Genomic DNA, 27758 nt, shown 5'->3' on the forward strand with positions numbered 1-27758 from the left:
CCTTTATTTATTTGTTTGTGGTACAAAAATGTGTGAAAGAAGAGATTTAAGAAACAGAAAGTGATTCTATTTAATGACACCAAAATATTTTTTCAATATACCAGATAATTTATTATGGATGCATTACTTTTCATTCCAGTGAACAGTTCTCAATATGTCTCTTATGTGGACAGAAGTGTTCTTTGATCAAAAATAATTTACATCTATATTATAATTGATATTGGTTTTTATATATGCACACACCCATATATATTATATTAGTCCATATTAAGCCAAAATACTATTCAATATCATCCACAGTAATGTTGCATTGATCAAGACATTTTTGTAGCTGCATCCAGTGCTCACTAGAACAAAAAGCTGGATTGTAAATCAAATTAAAGGAATCTGATCCTATCACTACAAGGTGCAAATTGATGATAAATCAATATCTTGAAATGCACTTAGCACCCCTTCTATTAAATCTTTCACTAATCATTATAAATCTTTGAAAGAGAGAGATCTTCATTCATTCATAAAAGGACAATGAGAATTTAATTTTGATTTTTTGGCAGTACAGCTAATACTTTTGTTGACTATGATTTAGATTAAAACAGGTTGATAACATTATTGTGTTCTAAATTGTAATTATTATGTATTGATCCCAGTCTATTGTGTAGCAAGACTTCCTATATGCTCAAAAATCTGTTTTGCACAGGAAAACACATTCCAATATATTGTCTCTAAACTGCAATTTAATACCATTTTTCAAAATCCCAAGGAATAGTTTGAGACTTGAAGTAACAGTTCCTTACAAAGCTTGTCTAGATACAAACCTTCTTCCAAACTTTATATAAATGATTAGAAACTTCACCAGCAACCTTAATTTATAAAAGAACAAAAAAGAACACATAACAATTGTTCATTAATTTTGATAATTGTATACTTAGATTTTCATTATAATTCTCTAACAGCATTAAGATTTACTGAGTTAATTATTGTTAGATTATTAGATTTAATAATTAATAGTACTGATCTTTCACCTATCTAAATTAGAAATACCCTCAGAATTGATTTTATTTCAATTTCTTATATTTCTTCACATGTGTTTTCTATAGGCCCTTTCAGAAAACTTCATAAAATGAATTTTGCTTGTAATTAATATATATATCTGCATTGGATCTGAGCTTTTTTTTATTCTGTTTTATTCTTGTAATATATAAATAAGTACTATGATACAATTATCATATTTGGTAACAGGAATAACAGACAATTCTTTTCACTTTAATAGTTATATAGTTTCTGTTTTTAAACTAGAAACAGGTTTTGACATAATTAATTGACTAATTAATGAGTAAATTCTTTTATTGAAAAAAGTTGGCTCATCAATAAAGTTGCTAAATGAGGAGATGAATCAAGCTAAGGAATATACATCACATAAGGCTGAATTTGAATTTGAATTAAATTTCTATTGATTATGTAGTTCCAACCAATTTCTATGTACCACAAAGTAAAGCCCTGTGAGAAGTATATTATTTGAATACTGCAGTTATGCAGTGCTATGTGTGCAAAAAGATTCTACCATTGTCTGTCACTCGTCCAAAACAGGGAGAGAAGAGGATAAACAAGTAAAGTTGAATCCATAATGCTGAATTGGGTTCAAACTGGACTATATGGTCACTAAACCAGGTATAATCTTATGGGATTCTAAAGTCTTAGCATTTTGATAGAATAATATAGCCTGTTAGTTTTGCTTACATATATAAATTATTGAAAAAGTTAGCAAAATATGAAATTGAACAAATGATGTCACCTCTTGTAAATATAGTTATTGTGAAGGATATATATTTAGAGGGTTTAAGAAAAATCTCTGTCCATTCAGTCTGCACACACAGATACACATGCAGTGATTTACCAAAGTAATTTGGTAAAATAAAATATATGAATCTCTTGTCCTGAATACAAATCTTTTTTCTTCTTCAGAGATTTGTCCATACTGTATATAATTGTGAGCATTAGCTATGTTTGTGATGGGTGTAGAAGTAGGACTCCCAAAGAGATGCTTACTTTTTATAAGGAAAGACAAAGTCTATAAGATCATTTTTATGCCAATAAGGGTAGTTTGCAGAGAAGTAAAAACTTGTATACTATGCATGCGCCACCATATATTAAATTCATCTGTGCATGCATTCATAAATTGTGACATTACAATAAAGTGGCATATCAGAATGACACTGGTTTCCAGATTCAAATGTAGATCAATATCTCTGTTATTCAGTTTATATACATTTTGACAGATCTTGGGTTTAGTTTGTCAAAATCCTATATATGCCTCCAAGGTGAAGCTTATGTTTTCAGATTTGTTAACTTTGAACTTCAGCACAAGATCATGGACAATTCCTACTTTCAGATATTGTAGATCCTTGTCTACCTACACAATATGTTGTGGCTTTCTATAATTAATTAGAATTCTACATCAATTCTTAGATATAAAGGCATTTTAATGAATGATATTTTTCTACAAACAGCAGAATCTACAATATATTTGTGCATTTGGAAAACTGTAAATATAAATTATCATAGACTGGAAGAAATCATTTTTTGTTTACACATATATTATTAAACTCTTAGATATAAGTAAAAAAAACTGTTGCATATCTATTTGCTTTAAAACATGTAGTACAATTTATTAAAATTAAAGCATGAAAATAAGTAAATAGACTGTATATTGCTGATACATTTATTTCTTTGAGTTATTATTGATTTATAGTTTATATAAATCTCTATACTCCAATGTTCAAGGTAAGAATCTACAAGTTACCTTCTATTAGCAATAATTCCATATTTGTTCCAAAAGAGATTCATTATAAACATAATACAGATGCAAAGAAGTTTTGCTTTATTTAGCTGAAGGTAAGTGAAATAGATGTCATTTAGGTAGTGAAAAAGCATTCAGATAATAAATGATGACATTTAGCAAATCAAAGAACATTTAGTGTTAATAGTATTGATGACAATAGTTGAAATTGCATGCACATATCTCTTCAAAACTAGTTATAATGATTTGCATCCATTCTTTGGCAGTGAGAGAATAATAAAGGGCCAAAATATTAGTATATTTGTAACAAGTTTTAGAGGAAAACATATGCATAAATGCTTAGATCGGGTGAAAAAAAATTACCTGTTTCAGATTTTTTGAGCATGTAGTTCCTAGTAATTCTTGCAAATTTGTAAAGCTTCTAATTATGTAGGAGCTATCATATTTATCATTAAAAATTACAAGAACTGTAAGAAGTTGTATAAGATTTAAATTAAAGATGAATGTTGCAAGAAAATAATTAGATAACTTCACACTAGTGCTGTCAATTGGTACAAACCATGAAGTGTATATTGTTACAGAAATAGTGAAATAAATAGGATAGTCATAAGAGGGAAGAATGTCCTTGCAAGTAGAGCATTGGAACAAGGGTGGAAACCACCTAGTCTTTTTTCTTTAAAAAAAAAAATCAGATTTATGCCATTTATTCGTAGTACACTAAGATGAGGAACATTTTCCTGTATTTTGCATTTTCCCACAAATGTTCCATTTACTTATTATTGGTTTACTTATTTTGTCATTTTCATCAATGTACGCTCTGATGGCTTCTTTTCTCTAGGCTTGTTTGAAAGATGGATTGCTTCAAAGTCAGTTCAGGAAACGTTCTATCCTTAACCAGCTTATGGCATGCTTGCAGAATCAGCTAAAGTCTATCTTTTTAAAATAGAACCCCAGGATACAAAAAGCTGATGTTCAGAAACTATTCAATAAAAAGGGGGGAAAAATCACAGAAATAATTTACTGTCTGGGATACAAGGTAGAAGTGTCTTTAAACTTATTTTTTGAGGAAATGGAATTGGTGACTTTTATAGTTGAGCAACAATAATAAGAACTATACCATTCTCCTCTTCTAATATATGAAATAAATTATTCCAATAAGTCAGCAGCAAAAATAGAAAGTGGCTCTTCAATTACTAATCCTATACTGTAGATTTTAAAAAACAAGACGAGGCTGTCCAAGAGATTATAATTCTACACTTGGCTCTGTCTCCAAATAGTTTTGATACGCAAAATTCTAGATTAAAATTTTAGTGTATGAAAATGACTAGCAAAATGACTGAGTTCTTGAAATTCCTGCTTAATGTAAAATGATCAATGCCAGCAACTGTTTCCTCTTATTTTGAATTCACTAACTTGAGATCAGATCAACAAAGCTCCTGAAAACAGCAAACAATAAAATATTGATATGGGTTCTGATTAAACTTTTAGGACCTACTAGTGTCTTATCTTCTTTCTGTGGCTGATGAAGAGAAACCAACACACATACACACACACACACAGAGAGGGGGGGGGGAGAGGGAGGGAGAGGGAGACTTAAGCAAAAAAAAAAAAAACCTAAGGAAAGTCTGTATAGCTAATACTCCATAAAATAGGTAACACCCCATAAAATGTCTATGGAAATTCTTAGTCATCCAGGTCATGGCTGTCCCAAAGGTCCTTTTTCAAGAGGCAACTGGACTTTCTGGTTTTGCTTTGAAGATGTTTCACTTCTCATCCAAGAAGCTTCTTCAGATGAGAAGCAAAATGTCTTCAAAGAAAAATCAGAAAGTCTTGAAAAAGTACCTTTGGCGCACCCCATAAAATCTTCACATTACTGAACAAATGGAATAATGAAAAACAAAGATATGCTCCCCAAGGCAGTAAAATCTATTCATCTACTTGTATTTGCATGATTTCAAATTGTTAGGTGTGCAGGAACTTGGGCAAGTAACAGAAGCTCACCCCATTGCATGGAGCTCGGGTCTTGAATGAATGAAGAATCTAATATACCTGCAGAAAATATTCTTATCATCTAACCTTTGTAAACCAAAGTCCACTTAAGAAATTATTAAAGAAATATAAAATGCAAAATGTATGTGTTGAAAGAAACTCCCAATATCCTTAGAACTCCAATAAAAAATCAGAATAGGATTGAGTAGCGCAAACATTTTCAAAAGTAAAGCATTATTTGGCATAGTCTGAACTGGTCTGAACATTAGAAAGTAGAGAGAGAGATGTAGCTAGAAATGGCTTCTAAATATGAAATGGCTTCAATATGAAATATTTTCTATTTTGCCTATAAAATTCCACTGCTTCACAAATATGAAATATGCTTTTGTAAAAGGGGAATTTTTAAATGGAAAGAAATACAAAAAAGTATGAAATAATGTATCTTGAAGGGTATGGCCTAGCATTTACAGAATAAATATACAGAGAACACACATACATTAGACATACATAATTAAGTATGCTACAAAGTTTATTACAAAAAAAGAGTTCCATTCCACGATGATATCCAAGTTTGGGATCTCTACATACTGGATCTTATCTTAGACCACTGGATCTTAGTGTCCAGTTGGATCTTATTCTTGGGCAGTGCATGACAGAACATGAAAATAAAGTCAACCTTTCACACACCTTTCCACATTTCTGTGGTAAACAGATTGAACTAAAGATGAATGAGATATGTATAACTCATGAAATAATTCATGAAATTAAAAATGTATAGATCTTATTAATCTTATTAATCCTATACCTGGCATTTATTTTATAAAGATCAGTTATGCACCATTTTTCAGTATTGCTTTATTGAAGAAGTGACTTTTATGTTTTGTGCCAATTGACAGCCCCTCTGGAGAAATCTACATCAATGACCTTGAAAGAAGAACTGCATAGGAGGTGAGATAATGCAAAGCATGTGACAGCAATATCAGGTCTTTCAAGCTCATCTAAAAAGCATGAACAACACACTGTGTTGTCCCTTGTGCTGGATATTCTCTGAACTTGGTTGGGGTAATAGTATAAATAACAAGCTTTGTTTAGAGGCTTTAAATACATTGGGGCTTATTGGACCAGTTGAACAAAAGTAATATAGGATACCAAACAGCATCTATAAAAAGAAAAAAAAAACAATCCACCACCAAGATAAGGCTGCATGGAAGAGCCCACATAAACCAATTGCTTTCTTAAAAGCCTTGTTAATAATTTCAAAGAGAAGATGGTAAACATTGGCAGAATTATAGTGGTGATAGCTTTTGAATAAAACAAACCAGATCATGCCCTGCTGTAGCCAGCATACAGTAATTTCAGAATTTGCTTACCTGCCCAATGACTGGGTCAGAGCACAAGGTAAACCACTAAACAGTAGCAAAGAAATACCTAAATACTTAACTCTTTGCTGTCATTTAGTGGTAATTAATTCTTTCAGGCCAGACCTGTACTAATAGAACATCCAGTACTGTGCCATCATTGCTTCTTGTTGTCTCCAAAAGCAACTTGTGTATGCAAGTTTCAGGCAGAAGGCAGTACTGTTCCTCAAATATTGGTACTATTGAACACATGGTGGAATGTGGGGTTTGCCATGAGCCCAGAGAAATCTCCTTACAACCTTGGTAGAGAACATTCTTAAGAGGTCCTTAAAGTGCATAAGTGCATAAATGCGTAAGTGCACCAGCATATCTATCATCCCTATCTTACTGTCCCCACTTATCTATATTTACTTCCTTTGTTCATGTTTTTGTTCCTACCTATACTTGTTATCTTGTACATGTTTGACAAATAAATCAATAAACAAACATAGAAATAACTCTTTGGTAACAAATAAATAAGGAAATAAGACAGTAAAGCAATGTCCTGACTTGGATTTTACTGTGTCAGCAAAACACTCCAAAAATCATTTCTTTATCTTGGGAGAATAAAGAAATTGCTTTTTGTTTTCTTATCATTTTGTTGATGATAACTATAACAGTTTTGAAAATTTGAGGAAGGAAAAAAAAAAGAGATAATGAATTCTCATAGGGAAACCACATGCTTAGATGAAAAATCAACAACATGAATGCACAGATCAATTTTTCTAGATAAAAAGAAGATTTGCAAATAAACTAGAAAAGATAAGTTTAGGTTGGAAATTTATTACATTACATTAAACGTTCAAAAAATGTTCTCCGTATATAGAAACAAATTTATTTCATTTGCTGACCTTGCACAAGGCCTCTGAAAAACAGGATTCTTTCAAGAGGATGGCAATATTCTTGGGATAGCTTGACACAAAGCTTATCAAATTTACTTTTCTTTAAAATGAAAACATTTTTTTCTTTTTAAGGTAACAGAAATGGATGGGATAGTTCTAAGCCCTCACACAATACTGTGAAAATTGTTCATAATAAGGCACTTATGAAATGTTACTATCCCATTTCAAATTATGAACAACATAGAGCCCTCTCCAAACTAACCCACTTAAAAGTATTATGGTCTATAATGCTGCATATTAAAAATGATGTAAATAATGATGACAGGATGCAGCCTCAATTTAAAATAGTCATGGTCTCTACCTGGCATGATGGTAAGTACTAAAGATAGATATTGTCCTTATATCTAAATTTGTTTATATTAGTATATGGAATATGAAAAACAACACAATTTGGAGGAGTCCGATCTTTTGCAGAAGAAAACAATAATAGTCTTTTAATTTTATGATGTTTTATTTTAATACATTATTCTCTTAATTTTGCTGCCAATGTAAATGATTTTAATAAAATGATATGAGTCCCTAGCAGTATTTTGTTCAATCTGAGAAAAAAAATTAAATTTACATAAGTTGCTATGGTAAGGAAGTGGTGGAGAAAGGCCTTGAATATTCATTTCAATGTGCCTTGGTCAGCTTATGGTATAGATAACAATATATCCGCCTTTAAATATCTACAGTCTTGCTGACTGTACCATCTGGGTCACATTAGGAATACAGTGGTACCAAACTGGTTACCTTTTCCATTCCTTCTTCCTTCAGGCTGATGATATCCAAATCAAAATCTTTCCTTAAACCATCTGTTTTGTTGAAAGAAATCCGTCCTGTCAAACCACTCCAGTGACCCTAAAAAGCAGATTGACAGGGAGATAGAAATATGATTATGTGCAGTATGTTTAGCTTTTATAAATCTATCAAAAATAGATGCATAACTTCTATTCCTTGATATAACTAGATTGAACAGTGTAATTGTCTATGCAGCACAGGAAATAGCAAAACAGGGTTCCATATTGTTTTTTTATGCCAAGAACAATCCATATATACCTCTTTTATCAGATTCATAAAGCGAGTTCCAAACCGCCATGGCTTATGCCGGTGACACTGGAGGGAACTGACTGTCATTTGGAAAGCCCGTTGGGACGCCACTGCTACCATATAAACGGCATCATACATCAAAGCTGATTCTGTCTGTTTTGGGGAAAAGACATAAGAGGAGTAGCATATTTCTGAAATCTTATTTTCTTCTAAAATGCTAGCTATTTCTCCTATTTTGTGTTTTCTGCCAATTTAATAATTTTTGTTTGTTGCTTGTACATTGAAACCAACTCAGCGGGGGTATTCAGCAGGTTCTGACCAGTTCTGGAGAACCAGTAGTGGAAATTTTGAGTCGTTCGGAGAACTGGCAAATACTGCCTCTGACTGACCCTGCCAACCCCATCTCCTCTCTGCCTCCCGAGTCCCAGCTGATTGGCTGGTTCTTCTTTGGTTGCCCTGCACAGAAGAACGGAGCTGGCAAGCAGGTTAGTGGGGTGGGGAGGGAAGGGGGATTTTGCAGTAACCTTCCCCTGCCATGCCCACCAAGCCACGTCCACAGAACTGGTAGTAAAAAAATTTGAATCCCACTACTGAACCAATTGCTTGGACTTTGAGAAGTATATAGATAAGCAGAAGTAGAAAAAGTAATAGAAACAGCAAAAAAGAAATAGAGGTTTTCTAACTTTTACATTTTAAAACTTTACACTTTTAGCCAAACTGTCTTCAGAGCCTTTCTGAATGTTAGGAATGTTGGTGTTATGTCCCTGGACCTTGAAGAAGTTCCCACCAAGGTCCGTTTGCACTGCGGGGGCGGCTGCCCCTCCTCATTGGCTGGGTTTCCCCAGCAGCCTGCTATAAAAGCAGGCTGCTGGGTCCAGCCCTTCAGCTGTTCGCTGCGAGCCAGTCCCAGACTGAGCAAGCACTTTCAGCCCTTGTAAATAAACCTTGTTGCACTAAGCCCTGGTTCAGCCTCTTATTTCCCATACTTAATACTGGCGACGAGGATGGGATAGCTACCAGAGGCAAGCTGCAACGCTGAATCACTAATATGCTGATCTGTAGCCCAGAGAGAGAGAACGATCAGCCAAAATAGGGCAAGCGCTGACCGCAACCCAGAGAGAGTGATCAGCCCGAAATGAGAACGAACGCTGAATCACTATAACGCTGATCCGCAGCCCAGAGAGAGAGCGGTCAGCTAAAATAAGGGCAAACGCTGATCGCAACCCAGAGAGAAAGCGATCAGCAAACAAGCTAGCGAGAGTGAGAAGCGCTGCGAGCCGCAGCCGCTCGTGCCGTTTAGGCGCGAAATTCAAATAGCTGTCAGCTGAAGCACATTCAAATACAACACAGCGTTGTATTACGAAGTCACTAACGCCCACACAGGCGCGAATTTCAAAAGACGCTACCAACGACCGTTGCAGTCTAAAACACCTTCTGATCCCCAGAGAGAGAGAAGGGAATTGCGAAATTTCACCAGAGCTGAAGTCACTTGCCTAGCACAGGCACTAAACCTCTACTGCTACCCCAGAGAGAGAGAGCACTTGCCTAGCACAGGCACCAAACCTCTACTGCTACCCAGAGAGAGAGCATTTTCCCCAACAGGTTAACCAGCAGACCTACAACATGAACGCCAATCCAGCCTTCCCAGCATTCAAGCCAGATGAGGAGAAGTGGGAATCATACAAGAATCGATTTAATTATTACATCGACGCCATCGGATTGGCTGAGGCAGGGGAACACCGAAAGAAAGCACATTTCCTGACCTACTGTGGAGCCATCGTTTCGATACAGCCACAGCTCTTGTGGCTCCACGTGAGTTAAAAAATGTCCCCTGGACAGAACTGTTAGAAATCCTTACTAACCACTATTCTCCTAGACCTTCACAGATTGCCAGACGTTTCACCTTCAGAATGAGGAAGCAGGGGGACAAAGAGAGCATCAATCAGTACATGGCTGCTCTCAGGACTGCAGCACTCCATTGTGGGTTTGGCAGCTACCTTGATGACATGCTCCTAGACCAGCTGGTCTGCGGGGTCAAGGACCCGCACCTACAAAGACGGCTGCTCGCCAAAAAGACCTTAACCTCGCTCAAGCCATCGAGGAAGCCCTGGCAGAGGAGCTGGCATCCCATTCAGCCACCGAGATCCAAGGTTCTGTCACCAAGCAAACAGCAGTTTCCGTCCACTCAGAAGAGGTGATCAATGAGGAAGACCCGAGTGATGAGGCCGACATTCACCGCCTCACAAACGCCAGGCGCCCTCAGGTAGGAACCAGACAGGATAACACCGGGCCATCCAAGCACATCACGTTGTGCCTTTCCTGTGGTGGACCCCACTTGAGGACCACATGCAAATTCAAAGGAGCCACTTGCAACAACTGCCATAAGAAGGGGCACATTGCAAGAGTATGCCAAGCCTCACACAACGCAGCACAAAGGGCACAAAGGGCATCTTCATTCGCACATGCCGGACCCAAAAGGCAAGTATTAAACTGCCGCACTAATCAAACTTGCTATTCTATTAGTAAAATCTCTCTTTCCGTCTTATTAGAAGGTAAACCTTGCAACATGGAGGTTGACACGGGGTCAGCGCTCTCCATTATTTCCTGGAACACCCTCAAGAAGCTTCAACCCAGCCTATCAAGAAGCCGACTCCAGAAGTGCCAGCTTAGCCTAAAGGACTACCAGGGGAAGACCATTCCTGTAATCGGCAGAGGCAAGTTTTTGTTAATTTTAAAACCTTTAAAGGCCACCTACCTCTAGTGGTAGTGAGCGGCAACCTCCCTACACTTTTGGGACTTGATTGGTTTCCCCACCTCGGGTTAGGTCTAACAGGAGTCCATGCTACCTCAACCTCTGACACGGACTCCCTGTTTGCTGATTACTCAGACGTATTCAGTGATGAGTTAGGGTGTTATAATGGCACCCCTATCTCATTTTCAGTCGATCCCCAGGCAGTCCCAATTCGATTAAAACCTCGCAGAGTTCCATTCGCCATTCGGCCTAAATTAGACCTTGAATTAGATAAATTATTAAAACAAGGGATCCTGGAGCCTACAGACTTCGCCAAATGGGAGACGCCCATCGTCACACCCCTAAAAAAGATGGTAGCCTGAGAATTTGCTCAGACTACAAAACCACAATCAATAAATTCTTGCAAGTTAGCGCTTATCCAGTACCCGTAATTCAGCATTTATTACATACTTTTGAACCTGGCACTATCTTTGCCAAATTGGACATGTCTCAAGCATATCAACAGTTCCCTGTTGATGACCAAGCAAGCAGAACTTCAGACCATTGTCACCCACAGGGTGCTTTCCAGTGCAAGCGTCTCCAGTTTGGTGTAAGTGTTGCCCCAGGCATTTTTCAATCCCTCATGGAGCGGATTTTACAGGGCCTTCCTGGAGTAGTACCCTACTTGATGACATCTTAGTCTCGGCCAGGAACAGACCCCAACTCTTCGAGAGAGTTAGAGCAGTCCTGGAGAGGTTCAGGCAGCATGGCCTCAAGTTAAAAAAAGAAAAATGTGCCATTGCCACTGGACAGGTGGACTTTCTGGGTTATAAAATTGACGCCTCAGGCATTCACCCCCTGGAGTCCAAGGTTAAGGCAATACACGAGGCACCCACTCCAACCTCCAAAGCAGAACTGCAGGCCTTTTTGGGGCTCTTGAACTTTTACGCGTCATTCCTGCCCCATAAAGCCTCTGTGGCAGAACCCCTCCACAGACTTCTGGATAAAAAACGGTTTGGCACTGGGGACACAAAGAAGACTCCGCTTTCCGCGCAGTCAAGTCGCTACTCACATCAGAGGCAGTGCTTATCCAGTTTGACCCCAACCTCCCATTAGTACTGGCAGCAGACGCATCTCCTTTCGGCATTGGGGCAGTTTTAAGTCACAGACTGCCCAACGGCTCCGAGGCCCCTATCGCTTTTTTTTCCAGGACACTCTCTGCAACAGAGCGCAATTACAGTCAAATTGATAAAGAAGCCTTGGCAGCTGTTACAGCGGTGAAGAAATTTCACGAATTTCTCTTTGGCCACTTTTTCGAACTAGTCACCGACCACAAACCGCTTTTAGGGTTACTAGCAGGTGACAAGCAGACCCCTCAAATTCTGTCCCCCAGAATGACCAGATGGACCCTTTTCCTAGCAGCATACTCGTATAGACTTGTGCACCGCCCTGGTAAAACATTGTCCCACGCAGACGCTCTTAGCCGCTGCCCCTGCCTGACCCAGCTGAAGACCCTGCCCTGGTCAACGCCATTTTTGAAGTCACCCAACTGGACCTCCCAATCACTGCCCTTGATATTGCCAGTAAATCCAAAGCGGACAAAGCGATCGCCCAGGTACTGGACTGGGTGAGGAGGGGGTGGCGGGCAGTGACATTGAAGCTAAATTCACGCCATTTAAGACCCGCTTACAGGAACTGTCGAGCTTACAGGGCTGCCTGCTATGGGGCACTCGGTGGTCATCCCGACATCTCTGCGTACCAGTGCTGGAGGCGTTGCACGAAGGCCACCCTGGCATCGTCAGAATGAAGGCGTTGGCGCGAAGCTACATTTGGTGGCCCGGCCTTGACGAGGACATCAACAAATGGGTAAGCTCCTGCCATCCCTGCCAGGTTTCCCGTCCATCCCTCCAATTGCCACCCCCACCAAGTGGGAAAGTGCCAACGCACCCTGGTCCAGGATTCACATCGACCTCGCGGGCCCATTGCATGGCAAAATGTTCCTCGTGGTCGTAGACTCTTACTCAAAGTGGATTGATGTGGCACAACTATCCACGACCACTTCACAAGCAGTCATCAAGGCATTGACTCGCCTGTTTGTAACGCCACGGTCTACCAGACTCCATTGTTTCCGACAATGGCCCCATTCAGCGTCAACCGAATTCAGTCGTTTTCGACCAACCTGGGCATTAATCACATCTTCACGGCCCCCTTTCATCCTGCCAGTAACGGGCTAGCAGAGAGAGCTGTTAGGACCACTAAAGAAGCCCTGGCCAGGTTCAACAAGGATGACTGGCACCACAAACTATCCTGTTTCCTGTTAAGCCAGCATTCAACCCCTTGCACAGTAACCAACAAGTCCCGGCCGAGCTTCTGATGGGCAGACGCCTGCGAACTGTATTGGACAGGCTCCACCCACATTACTGCCCTGACTCTCCTCTCGCTTCCACATCGGGAGTAGGCATTTTGTCTTGCAGGAACCTGTGTTCGCGAGAAACTTCGCTGGCGACCCATTGTGGATCCCAGGAGAAATCGTAGCCATCACAGGACCCAGATCATACCGGGTTAAGCTGGAAGATGGCCGGGTCTGGAGACGACATCTGGACCAGCTTCGGAGACGCCAGGGCACCCTTGTCAACCGCGACTGGGGCACAGACCGGTGCGAGTCCGCTGCAACTTCCACACAGCGACATCGACTCCGATGACCTGCTAACGACTCCAGCCGGACCAGAGAATCCAAATGATGACCGCGGCGACCTAGCGTCCAACCCATCCGAGTCAGACAGCGTGAGGCCTCTCCCAGCGTCCAGCCCTACTGACCCCGGACCTACTCCGACCGAGGGTGGTACTCGGGACTCATCATCGAGCCAACAGTTGCCAACGGACTCTGATCCACTGAGCAGCACACCAGAGTTGCGCCGCTCTGGGCGTCAGCACAAGCCTCCCGCATACCTCAAGGACTATGCGTGTTCACATCTGGGGGAAGGGGTGTTATGTCCCTGGACCTTGAAGAAGTTCCCACCAAGGTCCGTTTGCACTGCGGGGCGGCTGCCCCTCCTCATTGGCTGGGTTTCCCCAGCAGCCTGCTATAAAAGCAGGCTGCTGGGTCCAGCCCTTCAGCTGTTCGCTGCGAGCCAGTCCCAGACTGAGCAAGCACTTTCAGCCCTTGTAAATAAACCTTGTTGCACTAAGCCCTGGTTCAGCCTCTTATTTCCCATACTTAATAGTTGGGGTCTGTTGTAGTTCTTGGTCAGTCTTTTCCATGCTATGAGGGCTGCAGTAACTAATTTCTTTGTACAGACAATTAATAAAAAAGTTGAATAGCATATGGCCCATACAGAGGTCTGGGCTGGTGGCACTTGTCCCACTGCCATATCCAAGCTGCTATGGAGCTATCTATGACCACTCTCTGGATGTTGTCATTCAGCCAACTACGAAGTCATCTAATAGTTGTATCATTGCAATTTAACAAATAATAATGAGTAACTTTATTGCATAGTAAGGTTAGGCACACAATTTCTATGGCATTTTTCAAAGATAGTAAGCTAAAGTGTCTCAAGTTGCGGCTCTTGTTGCATTTCTGTCATGGTATTTCCAAGTATGTTATTTCATAATCTGCTGCAGGAACTTGCCCAATTTCATCCTTTAGGAAATTCACCCCCAAATTTGGTGCCTTTGAGTTGTTGCTGACTCTTGGTGACTACCTGGACTTGTCCAAGCAGTTTTCTTAGCAATAGTTTGGAAGGGCTTTGCCTTTGCCTTTTTCCAGCACTGAGAGAATATGACTGGCGCAAAGTCATCCAGCTGGCTTTTGTGCCCAATGTGGGGTGAGCTGTGGTGGCACAGAAAGGGGTGTGTGTGGGAAGCATTTCAGAAGGGACCCTCCCTATTTTCTGGAACGTACAAGGACACTTTTGTTTTGTGAGCTGTGTTAGCAGCCAGTACACTTCTGAGTTAATTGAAGATGCTGGTTATAAAGCAATTCACGGCATAAGGGCTGGTAATTTGAGGATTCAAACAGTATTGTCTGCCCATCCCATACATTCTGAAACAGTTGCCATTAATTAAACAATGTCACCTGATGGGTTTCAGGAAATGGCCTTCTTTAACTATTCTCCCCAAGATTCATGCAGTCTTTGTCCCCTCCCACTTCGATTTAAGCAAGCAATGAAATTCTGGCTCTACCCAATGGTGAGCATTCTATCCCTTGTGTATGTTTTTTTAATCTTTTGAATAATTGGTGGATTTTTTTTTCCAGCCTTTTTTCCATGTGATTTCTTTGTTTTTAATCTTTTGTTGTTAGTGTTGTATTTCGTAAGCCATCTACAATATGACAAGCTGAGGCAAACTGTAGATCCAAACTCAATCAATGATTTTTTTTAGCAAAGTTAGACTTTCAGCTGATGTAAACTAAGTTAAAATTTTCTGCTATCACACGCTTCTTTGAAAGATACCAATATTTTCTGCTGTCCTGGCAGATAACTTCCATAAAGTTATCACTTGTGTTTCTTTTTCAATTTATTCCTATCCAAACATTCACTGCAGGATTTTCTTCCTATGGTTTGTGAATTTCTGTGTAAGCTGTGCTTTCTTTATGCAATACATTTATAAATTATCCATGATAAAATAGCAGTAGGCCTAAGTTTAAACATTTGTTTTCCAGACCAGCGAGTCCCTGAATCAGGTCACTAATTAAAATTTGTTAACAGTAAATTGTTGAGATGAGAGCCTTACATTGTGTAATTGGTCTAACCTCATGATTTGGTTAAAAAAACTAAAACCTGTAGTGAAATGTAGCATAATTTATTATTAAGCTTCACAGTTAATTCAGAAGTTAATTGTTCAACCTAAAGAAGAAAAATGGCTTTGATTGTTTTTTGAGGCAGATTGTTATATAATAACCAGCTAATATGTACTGTTGTGCTATTCTGATTTTTTTCAATTCTTTAACAACATTTTCCTAAAGGGGGAAAATGTGGTAGGTTACAAGTACAAAGTTGTGTCATTTTCCCTGACATACAAAATTTAATGAACGAAGCAAGAAAGCTGCATGATTATCCTGATGAGATAATAAGTATTGTTTAACGGCTAAACTAATCCACTTTGTAGTTACATGGCTATGCCAGCCTTGTAAATCCTTCCGGAAATTACAAGATTACTTCTCTGTTTCATTAACCTACATAGATTATTGCAAAACATAGGTGATGTGAATTTATCAGTTACCTTTAATTGCAGCACAACTCTGGAATCCTTTTGAAGTCTCAATCAATACAACGAATTAGTATTACATGTGAGCTATCCCTATACTTGGTTGTATTTATATCCTGCCTTTCCTCTAGAAGCATAAGGTTGAATTTGAAGACTGGCCCAAAGTCATCCAGTGACAATCTGCGGCTGGGCTTGAATATTGATCTTCCTATCTATCTATTCCTTCCTATACTTTCAACACACTACAAGCTCCAAACTTCTCACAAACAGGAATTTAACCACAATCCACACAATGTCAGTACTGTGGACACCAGCACCCCTTGCACCACCTAGTCCTGGCTATATGGCAGCGTGGAATATGGTTTCCAAAGCTGACATACATCAAAAATCGCTTTGAATTGTTTAACAACATAGTTTCTTATTCTTTTTTTCTTTAGAATACTGGATGTAAGAGAACAGACCTTAGGATATGAGAACACCATCAACATCATAGCAACTGCAGGTAGTTCTCACTTACTGATCACAATTAGTATCAGCAACTTCATCATTAAGAGGCACAGTCAGTTAGTGAAATATCATGCTCTTATGATAACATAAATTCTTGGCCTAACATTGTTTTCAATGCATTTGCATTGTACTGTAAAGAGTAGGTTTCTGGGTTGTCTTGATTTCTATGTCATTGCTGAAAATTCAGAATTGTTAAAAAAAAAACCCACCACCTTACAGAATTGTTCAAAGGCATTATGGCTACTTTTTCCAAAATTACCTCTGCTTCCAGCTCAGTTGTGGCTATCTATAAAAGTACGGCACCAACTTCATGTACATAAACTACATAAAGTTTCTTTCTGTATAAAACACTTTGCCCTAGAGAAGTGTTAGACTAATTGCATCTTGAAAGGAATCCATTTGCAGTCTGATTTCAATTGGTTTAACTAGGCACATGAATGCAATTAGATTGGTTCCAAAAAAGTTCCAGATCTTATAGAGATGTGAATGCACCATGTGTATGCAGCTCATTAATATAACCATGTCTTTGAATATGCACACAGAGTAGCTGCAATAAACTATTGTTTTTTTATGTCACCAACTCACTTAGAATTTGCTTGTCACTAAAATAATATAATTTCTTATTTCATTTCAGATGGTGTTGTGTCACTTACAGTCATCATGCCATCCAGGAGTCCAGTCTCTGGCTTGGGTGGTGCCTGTAATCTTTCCATTGACCACTTGTCAACAACAGAAGCCACTTGTGTATTGTCAATGTTGAGCAGACGAAATCCAGTCATATTGACTCCACTGTATCTATAGGGTTCCAGGTCTAGTGCAAACAAATCCTGTATTACCAAGATTTTGTTGGTGATACAACAACAAAAGGAAAAGACAAGGGTATTAAAGATAAAATGAATCATGTTGTATTACTTCAATCCAATAACATGAAAATGCCACATTGGATTGGTAGGACTTTATATCAGTTATGTAGCTTCCAATTAGTTATCCTTGTATTATTCTTTGAGCAGAAAAACTGAAATTGTCCAATATAGAAAATAGCATTTTGTATCAACAAATATCACCCATGTAGACTTAAAGCTGAAAATATACAGCTGAATGTGAAATCTGATCTTTGTCTTTCACAATTTCTGCCAAATCCCTACTGATATTGAATATGTATTTATCTTCTTAAGTCCAAGTTTTCTAGACACTGCATATATTATTAAATCTAAATAATGATGAGCTGAATATGATTTATTAGATATCATAGATATGATTTGCGTTAACACAGAACTCCAGATATTTGCAATGTTATATTCTAAGAAATGTGCCCAGGAGTATATATGCTGATTTATAACATTTTTGTAATAATGTTTCTGCTACAAACATACACAGAGAGGAGGGGGAGAGACCTACACAGAAAATCATGACAAATTAATTGGTTAATCCCTTGAAAGAGTTTACAATTTAGAGGCTTGGTATTATAAGTTTACAATTTAGAGGCTTGGTATTTCTCTTGCCTGCTACCTGTGGTAAGTTGTTGTCACTTTATCTGATGTATGTATTAGATCAGCAAAGAAGCAGTTCCATGTGAATTAAAGGTTTGCAAAGCAAGAATATAAGGGCTAATTTGAATGATATTAATTTGTCTAACACATTTCAAGATTATGTCACAAATAACATGACATGAAAGACTATAAATTATTTGTCAGGATGTGAAATCTGTCCATCCATCCATCCATCCATCCATCCATCCATCCATCCATCCATCCAGATACTACTATATGCTTTGGTTTTAATTAGAACATTCTCATCTTTCATAATGGTAGAAATAATTAAGTGAGGGAAAAAAGGGAAAAAATAGGTTCTTTATTTTTTAAATATTTTCTCAATGTGAGAATGTAACATTTATGAAAATTATTATTAATAATTTATTTTCCAGGATTTTTTTGGTATATGTTTTATTTGCAGTTTTTCTTTTAACAACCAACATTTTTTTGTGGACAGTGCAATGAATTGATTAACATATTTTTCAGAGTAGTCACAGTAATAATACAATTACGTACATTTTTATCTTCCAACTTCTGGCCTTAATGTGCTCCTTATAATTATAATATATTCTTATATATATCAATATATATTCTACTATTTTCCCAAATTAAACTTATTTCTTTATTTTTCCCATTTGTTGGGGTTCATATTTACTTCCTTATCTTTAAACAATGCTATTTTCTCTTTATGATTTTTTTATCACTTCCTCCAAAAATATAAACATTAATAACATTTCTTCATTTCATATACTTATTAACCATGAGGTCAACCAGAAGTGAATTCCAGGATATTAAAGTAGAGATTTTTTGTAACAATATTGGTTTTTATGATAATTTTTGTACACAAAAGATAACCCACTGATATGATAGTAATTATCTGAGAAGTTGCCCTTATTCATTTTGGAACATCTCTGTCTTCATTTGATAAAATCCTTGAATAATATGGATTGATCTAAGTCAATAACATCTTGAAAGCCTAAACAATAGCACTGTGTTTGATTCAGTTAAAATATAACCAGAAACAATTAAGGATACTAGTCTGATTTTGTGACCAATTCCTCCATTTTAGAGAAGTCCTATGGAAACCTTAATCAAGACTAGTTCAGCATTCACCCACCAGACATACTCCATCTATGTTGATTACGAAAGTCTATTGTTTGTAGTCAACATGATCACAAGTTCCCAGAGTTCCTGGTTGGAGGTAAGTACTCTATGACAAAATAATTACAAATTTCATAGTAGACCAAAAATGTTGGTCTTTTCTTCCTGCCCAAAATTTTCAAGGATATGCTTGTTGAAGTGTGAGTTCTTCACTGAATTAATTAGCAGATTGAAGACAGATGAAAACAGAGTGAGTGAATTGCTGATTGTGATGGATATGCCACGCCACCTTGTTTACAAGATCTGACTATGAGCTACAGTCATTTTTTAGCAGAATTTTATTTTTTGCAGTTTACTATGACTATACATAGAACACTGCCATAAAATAAGCTCTTCAGCTATTTCTGTGATAATGGTACAAATAATTACTGAAGTATCTTACCAGAGTTGTAAAAAAGTAGTGATAATATTCAGTCATCATTCCCATGGAGAGAACCTGAGAAAGAACAAAGTGGGGAGATGAACCAAAATGAAAAAAACACAGTACATGTAATAATAATTGATTCTGTAATGCTGCAAGTTTTCAAACTTTTTCAAACTGCAGAATCGATCAGTTCTTTTTTAATTCTCCTGAGCCAGAAGCAAAGCTCTAATCATAGAAAATTGCCTGCATTCACTTTATTTTTCTTCCTTTCTTTTTTTTCTTTGTTAGGGCCTCAGTCTAAGGAATCCCAGCAAGCTCACATTCTGGAACTCTAGGGTTGTGCAGAACACAATCTGAAAAATGCTGCTCTAATATACCTGTTGCAATATCTTCACAGGCTGTGAAATAGTGCAAAGCAGCAGTGGAGGGTAGTATACATGAAGCTGAAGAATGGATGCCCGATACTTGTAATGGCTTTACAATAATTACTGTAACCATAAGCAAGTCATCAGCACCCCCTGTCCTTCAGATGAGGTTTTTTTGATACAATTTTAAGGTAAATAAATTGGTGTGGAGTGTAGTAATATCAAAGTAAAAATCTTTGATGCAGTTCATGGTGGGCAGAATGAAACAGCTGCCGAAGGAAGTGGATTTTGAATGTCAGGATACCACAGCAATGATTTTAAATTTATTGTCATTGCATTTACACTGCCAGGAAAAGGAAAAGGTGTTAGTGGGATTCCTTCCCCTACCAGATACTAAATAACTTGACTGGCTTTGGTGTATCTTGCCTTATATGACAAGGGAAGCTGCTATTTGCTATTCTTCAAATTAGAGGCACAGAAACCAACACCAATGAAATAAGACAAAATCCTTAGTGCACATTGTATAAGGTTCTGTATTATAATAAGAAAATCAACATGAGAAATATAAAATCCACAACAGGATGCTAACCTCCCATTATGTGTGATTAAGTTAAGATTTGGAACCAGGTGATAATGTCATTGTTTCTACCTAAAAATAAGTGAACTTTTTCAGAGTAATAATATTTAATTTGGGAGAAGCAGTCAGTTCTAACCCTCAAGACAGCAAATATCTGGTTAATGTACTCATGTGTGGACTTCAGCTATAGTGCAGGCGGATTATATTTTCATAATAATAGTCTCAAACTGTTATCATGTACAAGGTTTTAATAAATATATGGCAGTCCATTTGACAGAAATGTCAGGTATTTTCTTTCTGTACAAAATACATAGCTGGAGAAGCACAAATAATAATAATAATCAGAAATGTTCTGTAGCTTGGAACTCCAACAGCCATTTTGTGTACTCATAAGAAGAAACAAAGCTGAAGGTTTGAGGTTTAAATTTTAACAACTATATATCATGATATCATGATATATGATATCATGAATCATGCATATGCTTCAAGTACTATCAATCAAAATATCTACCTGCATATACAGGTCTTTCCTACTGTCTCAGGTAATTACAGCAGGTCACTGATTTTCATAGTAATCCCATATTCCCATATGATGAAAGAATAATAGAGCACATTTCTTTATTATCTGCCCACAGAAACCAGTTTAACATAGGCATCCCTTTGGCACTTTGTGGAAAGAGTAGGAAGGAAGCTGCTGTCATTCTAATGCACAGAGAAACACCTAGTGATTGGCTTTGGAATGAAGTCACATTTCTCAGAGGTATTCTGTCAAGCACAGCGTGCTAATGATAAGCATGAACAATGCCAAATGAAGCAACGTATTTTCTTTCTGCCAGCCTCCTTCTGATAAAACATGTAAGTCTCCTTCCCTATGCTGAAAAAGCATATTTTATGTTTTACAGGCATGAATGAGAGAGAGAGAAGTTAGTCCTGCCCTTATTGATACTATTCTTGCTTATCAGCGTGAGCTGATGAGTTTTTCAGTTTCACTCTATTGTAATCCATTTGGACTTTTGCCTGAAATTTCTGGATAGAAATGTTGAATTTTTCCTCTTCAAATTTCAATATTATGAATTATTTTAATGTACTTTAGTTCTTTGTATCAGAATACCAACATCCAGGCTAATTTTTCTAATTAAAGTTACCTGCGGGCATTCTTAATATATACTTCTGGTATAACTATTGCCTTTCCCATAGAATTTGTTCATGTTTCATTCATTATACTATATTCTTCTATTCATTAGTCTATTTCTCTGAACAGTTGAGTTAGTTCTATCATGAGGAAAGTCAGTGAAATAGAACAGCCAAATTTGTCTCCGCCTTTTAGACATATGTCTCTTCATGCAGTACACATTCTTTTCTATCTGCTAAAGCTTAGCAGAAATCCTTGGAAAGATTTTTTTCTGTGTGTTCTGTTCTTATATATATTCTCATCCTGACTTATCTGCATAAAGCTGGAACCTCACTGAAGTTATCAAGTACCATTTCTCTCACTTCCCTTGCATTCCTTTATTACTTTTGTCAGTGTTGTGGTTTACTGGCAGCCGGTGCAGATGGCAGAGGTATCGGACAGTGAGGACGAAAGGGAAACAATCAGGGAGTCTGGGGAGGACTTGAATGAGGGTCCTGCATCTGATCAGGGATGGGGCCAGGACCATCTGAGAGTGGGGTGCTGCCTTCGGAGCTTTCGGAGTCTGGCAGCAGTGAAGCAGAGGACCCCGGGGAGCCTGTTCCCAGTGCGCATGTGCGCAGAGCTGCTAGAAGGCGAGAGCAACTGAAGAAGAAGGGGCAACTCAGGATTAAGGCTGGGAGATGATTGCCCCTCCCATAAGGGATAAAAGTCAGTCCTCAATGACAAAGAGCTTTGCAGGAAGCAAAGCACTTCAGTAATCTCCGAGGCCTTCATGAAGCTCTGTACTCTGGTCAGTTTTTCTAGGTTTGGGGGTTGGTTTATTTTAGCCTTGATTGGATTCTTTTTCTTGGCAGCATTCGACAGCACTGAAAAGCTCTTATCTGGAGGAACTGTGCATAGTGAGTTTTGGTTGGGAATGCAAGTAATTCCCAGTGTTGCATTAAAAAGATTTTACTTTTAAATTCAATTTGTGTTTTATTAAGTTTGACGAAGCCTAGGTCACAACAGTCAGGCTTCCTTCAACTTATTTCTTTCTTCCATGAGATACTAGCAGAATACAGAACAGTATTCTGTACTCAATACAGTATAGTGACTGAAAATTAACCAGTATATTTAGGCATACAGTTTTCACTTGGAAGCAGAATCTGAAATGATATAAGCTAAAATTGCTCATATAGCACAATTTTCATCAATAATAAATTATTTTCACATAACTTGTGGTTTAAAGAAAAAGTTAAGGGAATAGTAAATAAGTCAGAATGCATAAGGTCTCAATTATAATTTTTGGTACAATTCTTGCTAGGCAATTTTATCAAGATCAGACAAGTTACAAATTCCATCAAGGGAAGTAGTAACTGATAGGATACTAAAATCCCAATGAATCCTTTCTTTGTGTGGAAAAAAATTGCCATTTTTGTGATGTGTCCAGCCTGCTTTCCATCAGATTGAACTAAAAATTCTCAACCTAATTGCAATAGAACAAGTCCTGGATTTTAAAAAAAGAATTTACTTGTGTGGAATTCTGATATCTTAACTTTCAGTCCAATGCAAAATCTCAAAGACAATAGTCACTTTTATTATCATTGGTTTATTGATAAAGGCATCTATTACACAATGAAAAGCCAATTACTTGTGGACTAGAGTTTCAATATTTGAATGCCTGTCAGCTGAACTTTTATTCACATCCCTGTATGACTCTCACTTCCTCAAAATGTTACTTGAAATGTATTCCTGCTTTAGTAGAGGTGTCATTTCAGTGGACACTGAGATGCAGCTGCAGAGTCAGAAGCTGCGAATAGTTCTGCAATCTTGATTCCATGCACTGCATCCCAACTATCCTATATTCTCCATCTAAGTTAGTGTGAACATAGTATGACACTCAATCATAAATTCTTCCTTTAATGAACTTTCACAATTGAATTAATGCTCATAGTGCACACTATCAGTAACCTTGATAACAACTTTCTACCTGGGCATATCTTTCAGATTGATAAAGGTTCAGCTTTTCAACATCTCATGGTACTTTCAGCATCTCCCTAATTTAATATATCTCCCTAATATAATATATACTATGAAATAATATATTCAGTCTGAGTTATCGTGATTTTTGCCTAACAGTTTATGGGAGTAAATTAAGATTATCCTTAGCTAACTACATCTACGGAGAAAGACTCCATATGCACTGTATGCTGGTGTTGCAAAACAAACAAATGTACGCAAATGAAATTAAAAAATTAAAAAATCTACATGAGAGCTAAGGTCTAGTTATACATGATTTATATTAGTATTTTAGAATGATTGGAATTAATCATGAGAGATTAATTAATGAAATTAATTAAGAGATCAATTATTTATTAAGTAATTAGGCTATGCAAATAATATTTGTCTCAGAATTCAAAATATACCAAAAGTTGAATAGTGCTTTCTGCAAAGCATATCTTTGCTAATTTCAGATATATATTTATTTCAGATAGTTATTGCTAATGCTGTAGAAAATTCAATTCCTTTAGCTATTCATATTACCTTGAAAATGTACAGAACAGGTTAGTCTTGTCTAGATGATATATAACTCCAATACATTATGATAATCTTCCATCTGTTTATAATCATTGTCCGTAACAAAATTCAAGAAATTTCTAATGAGGCCTCTATTCTAGTTTATATTAGAGAGATAAATCATTGCTGCTTGAATGGGTTTTTATGTTTTTGATTGGCTTCAACCCTGTTTTAAATCACTAATAATATTTCAACAGGTGTGTGTGTGTGTATGTATGTCTGTATACACACCCACACCGACACACACCAAATGCTAATATTAGTTCATTTCCTCACTAGTTATTTATAGCATTTTTTTCAGTCATTCAATAACATCATGTGCTGACAGAACATCAGTGATGATACATATTGCCTCAACCATGTCTGAATAACTGTGTATAAATAGCTTTAGTTTCTTCCTATAAATTCAAAAGTTCAAAGGTCTATGGTAGGGGTGTCAAACTCGATTTCATTAAGGACCGCAACAGGGTTGTATTTGACCTCAGAGAGCCAGAGTGGGTGTGACCAGCTTGATATCACTCTTGTCATGGGGGGGGGGGGCACCTGTGGTGGACTGAGTGCTCTTCCAGCAAAAACAGGCTCCTGAGCTCCATTTTCAGCCACAACAGCCTCCTGTAGCCTTCTGCCAGTGAAAACAAAGTTCGGGGGGGGGGGCATAGAGCTTCATTTTCACTGCCAGAGGGCTGCAATAGGCTGTTGCAGCCAAAGACAGAGTCTGGGAGGGCAGCATATGGCCCTCTGAGCCCTGTTTTCACTGGCAAAGGCACCATGGGGCTGGTCCTTCACTGTTTCCAGGGTGGCCCTATGGGCCAGATCTAAGCACCCCATGGGCCGGATCAGGCCCCCGGGCCTTGAGTTTGACACCACTGGTCTATAGAGATTCTCAGTCATCCAGGTCATGGTTGTCCCAAAGGTGCTTTTTGAACAGGCAACTGACTTTCTGCTTTTTCTTTGAAGATGTTTTGCTTCTCATCCAAAAAACTTCTTCAGTACTAAAGAAGCTTTTTGGATGAGAAGCAAAACATCTTCAAAGAGAAACCAGAAAGTCCAGTTGCCTCTTGAAAAAGCACCTTTAGGAAAAGCTCAAAGGATTCTAATACAAAATGCAGTAGGATTCAGTAGAGACAACTAAACATGTAACTGTTAACAACTGTCTGAATCTCAGAGACATGGGTCTTGACCCTTTGATCTGGAGATAAGATTTCAACCAGATGTCAACACTTATTTGACCAAGAGGTCTCCATTGTAATTATTGCTTTTGTCTACATCGACTGTTGCAGTTTTGTTTATGTCATCGATTGTTAACCTGTCACAATTTTGAACAAATTTATTTGCAGCCTTTACCTCAATCACACTGGCAGCTCCCAGGCAAACAATAATAAAATATAATTCTTCATAAAACAAGAAACTGTATCCATAAAACTGAAACCTGTGGTACAAATGCAGCAAATCCTGGGATATTTTTAAATTTTTCATTGCTGTAAGGTGTCAGGTATGCCTCCATGGGGGAATTAGGATAGCTGTCACTAGCAATTGGACAAAAGTTTGTCATTTATTTATCATCCACCCTTTTTATATCAGATGTTTGAAACTGGGTATTTAGATAGTGCTTAAGCTTAGGACATGCCTAATCTTTATATCCCTTGAGATGCTATCCCAGAGGCCAATTTTTCAGTACCTTCTATATGCTGATCATAAATTTTAAACAGGTTTCTCCTTCAATCAGGAAGGCTGAAAGAACTTTCCTGCTCTCAGAGAGGGATTATGGTAATGAACAAAAGCTTAAACCTCCCCCAGATGATGCTGTGCTTTCTAACAATTGCAAACCAGACGATATGGCTCTTTTTCTCCTGCTTACCTGTTTCATGATTTCAGCTGCTGTCTCATGAGAACAATCAAATATCACAAAGAACTCTCTGCCCCTCTTCATCTCCTTGAGTAATGGCCGAGCATCTTTATTTCCAGAGGGCAATTGGCGTATTTTGATTTTAATGTTATACCTTGAAGGGGCTTTGATGAGCTCTTGCAAACGAATTAGACCTAGAAAATGACATCCAATCATTCAGAGGTCCTTTCTCTCCAATGAATCTTTGCTGCCATTTATATTCAACATTTAAATTCACTGTTCTGCAACAAATGTTACATTTGCACCAACTAATTTGATAGACTGATCACATAATTCATTGAGAAAATTTATAGATTTTTTTTCTTCCTTTTCTGAATTTTTTGAAATATACTTTCAAATGAGGTTTTGGGGACTGCCCTATATCGGAGAGTTTTTTTACCAGGGTCATTGGAATTTTTGTTTGTTTTACTATCTTTTTTTTTTATAAGAAGAAAAATAAATTAAGAGAGAAGGCTGAAATATGTATTTGCATGTTAATGCTATAGCATCTGTATTTAAAAATAGAGTAGGAACTATACAGCCTTCAAATAAATTGACACATTTTCCTACGGGAGGGTTTTTTGTTGTTAAATGAGTTTTATAATTTAAAACAAGGGTGTGCACCCCAATCTAGATGTAGATTTTGAATAATATATAAAAAGCCATAGCCAAACAATGGGGAGGATTAGGACAAAATCTGCTATCTTTGCATTACAAATGGTAATTAGCCAAGTTGTATATTTCATAATTTTATTTCACATAAAAATTAAAATTTAATGGCAAACTTTGGAAAATATTTTACGACCTCATGTGTTTCATGTAAGTGCACCCTAGTATAAGTATTGTCATTAAAGAAACCCCTCTTAAATATCCATGATCACTGAACAATTAAATAGTGCACAAATGGAATAATGTTTCATAAAAAATTCAGCAAGTAAACTGTTGCAATACTCAGCAGTATTTTTTTATTTTTTTATACTTTTTTATTACAGTAGAGGCATAAAACTAACAGGGAAAAAATAAATGATAATGAATAAAGAGTTATCTATTGATTAAAATAAACTAAAGGAAAGGAAAAAAAGATCCTGAGGATAGCAATGTAAAATTAATTTACTGTTAAACATTACTAAATGCATACTGTTAATATGGAAATATTTTGCTTTCAGCTTCTTTGCTGATCAGTTTTCATCAGCCCAGGCATGTTCCAAATGTTGCTTTTAGTACCATGGATAGTGACCATGCAACATAGGGAATTTTGGAAGTTTTGAAAAGTCTATGACCTTTTTTGCCACAGTTGTTAAGTGAGTCACTGCAGTTGTTAAGATAGTAACATAGTTGCCAAATGAATCTGACTTCTCCATTCACTTTGCTTGTCAAAAGGTTACCTGACCCCTGGACACTGCAACTGTCATAAATACATGCCAAGCATCCAAATTCTGATTAATTGATGATGGGGTTGCTGCTATGGTAAGTGCAAAAAATGGTCCTAAGTCACTTTTTTCACTGCTGTTGTAATTTCCAACTGTCACTAAATTATTTCTTAAAAGTCAAGTCAGTATCGTACTCTAGTATCTGCCTTCCCACCATGCATGCAAATAATTATTCCTTTATGCATATATGTGCAAATAC

The 27758-nt window shown here is 37.6% G+C and overlaps 1 protein-coding gene across 6 annotated transcripts in view; it reads right to left on the bottom strand.

Annotated features, from left to right (window-relative positions):
* Nucleotides 1–27758, bottom strand: part of GRIK1 (glutamate ionotropic receptor kainate type subunit 1) — a 146319-nt gene that overhangs the window by 36416 nt on the left and 82145 nt on the right. For 4 of the 6 annotated variants that reach the window (XR_015744347.1, XM_087937546.1, XM_087937542.1 and 1 more), the window contains 6 exons: nt 26103–26284; nt 19633–19686; nt 17211–17384; nt 8124–8267; nt 7818–7925; nt 816–860 (listed from right to left, as the gene is read on the bottom strand). Coding sequence is in view for 5 of the 6 variants with exons in the window: in XM_087937546.1 (XP_087793672.1) it covers nt 816–860; nt 7818–7925; nt 8124–8267; nt 17211–17384; nt 19633–19686; nt 26103–26284 (707 nt within the window). In the remaining variant the exon portion in view is untranslated. The remainder of the gene's footprint in view (nt 1–815; nt 861–7817; nt 7926–8123; nt 8268–17210; nt 17385–19632; nt 19687–26102; nt 26285–27758) is intronic. The other 2 variants (XM_087937544.1, XM_087937545.1) reach the window with 1 other exon arrangement.

The sequence above is a fragment of the Pseudonaja textilis genome, chromosome 7 (assembly GCF_049901715.1).
Source record: "Pseudonaja textilis isolate UNSWEBS1 chromosome 7, rPseTex1.2, whole genome shotgun sequence".
Lineage (NCBI taxonomy): Eukaryota > Metazoa > Chordata > Lepidosauria > Squamata > Elapidae > Pseudonaja > Pseudonaja textilis.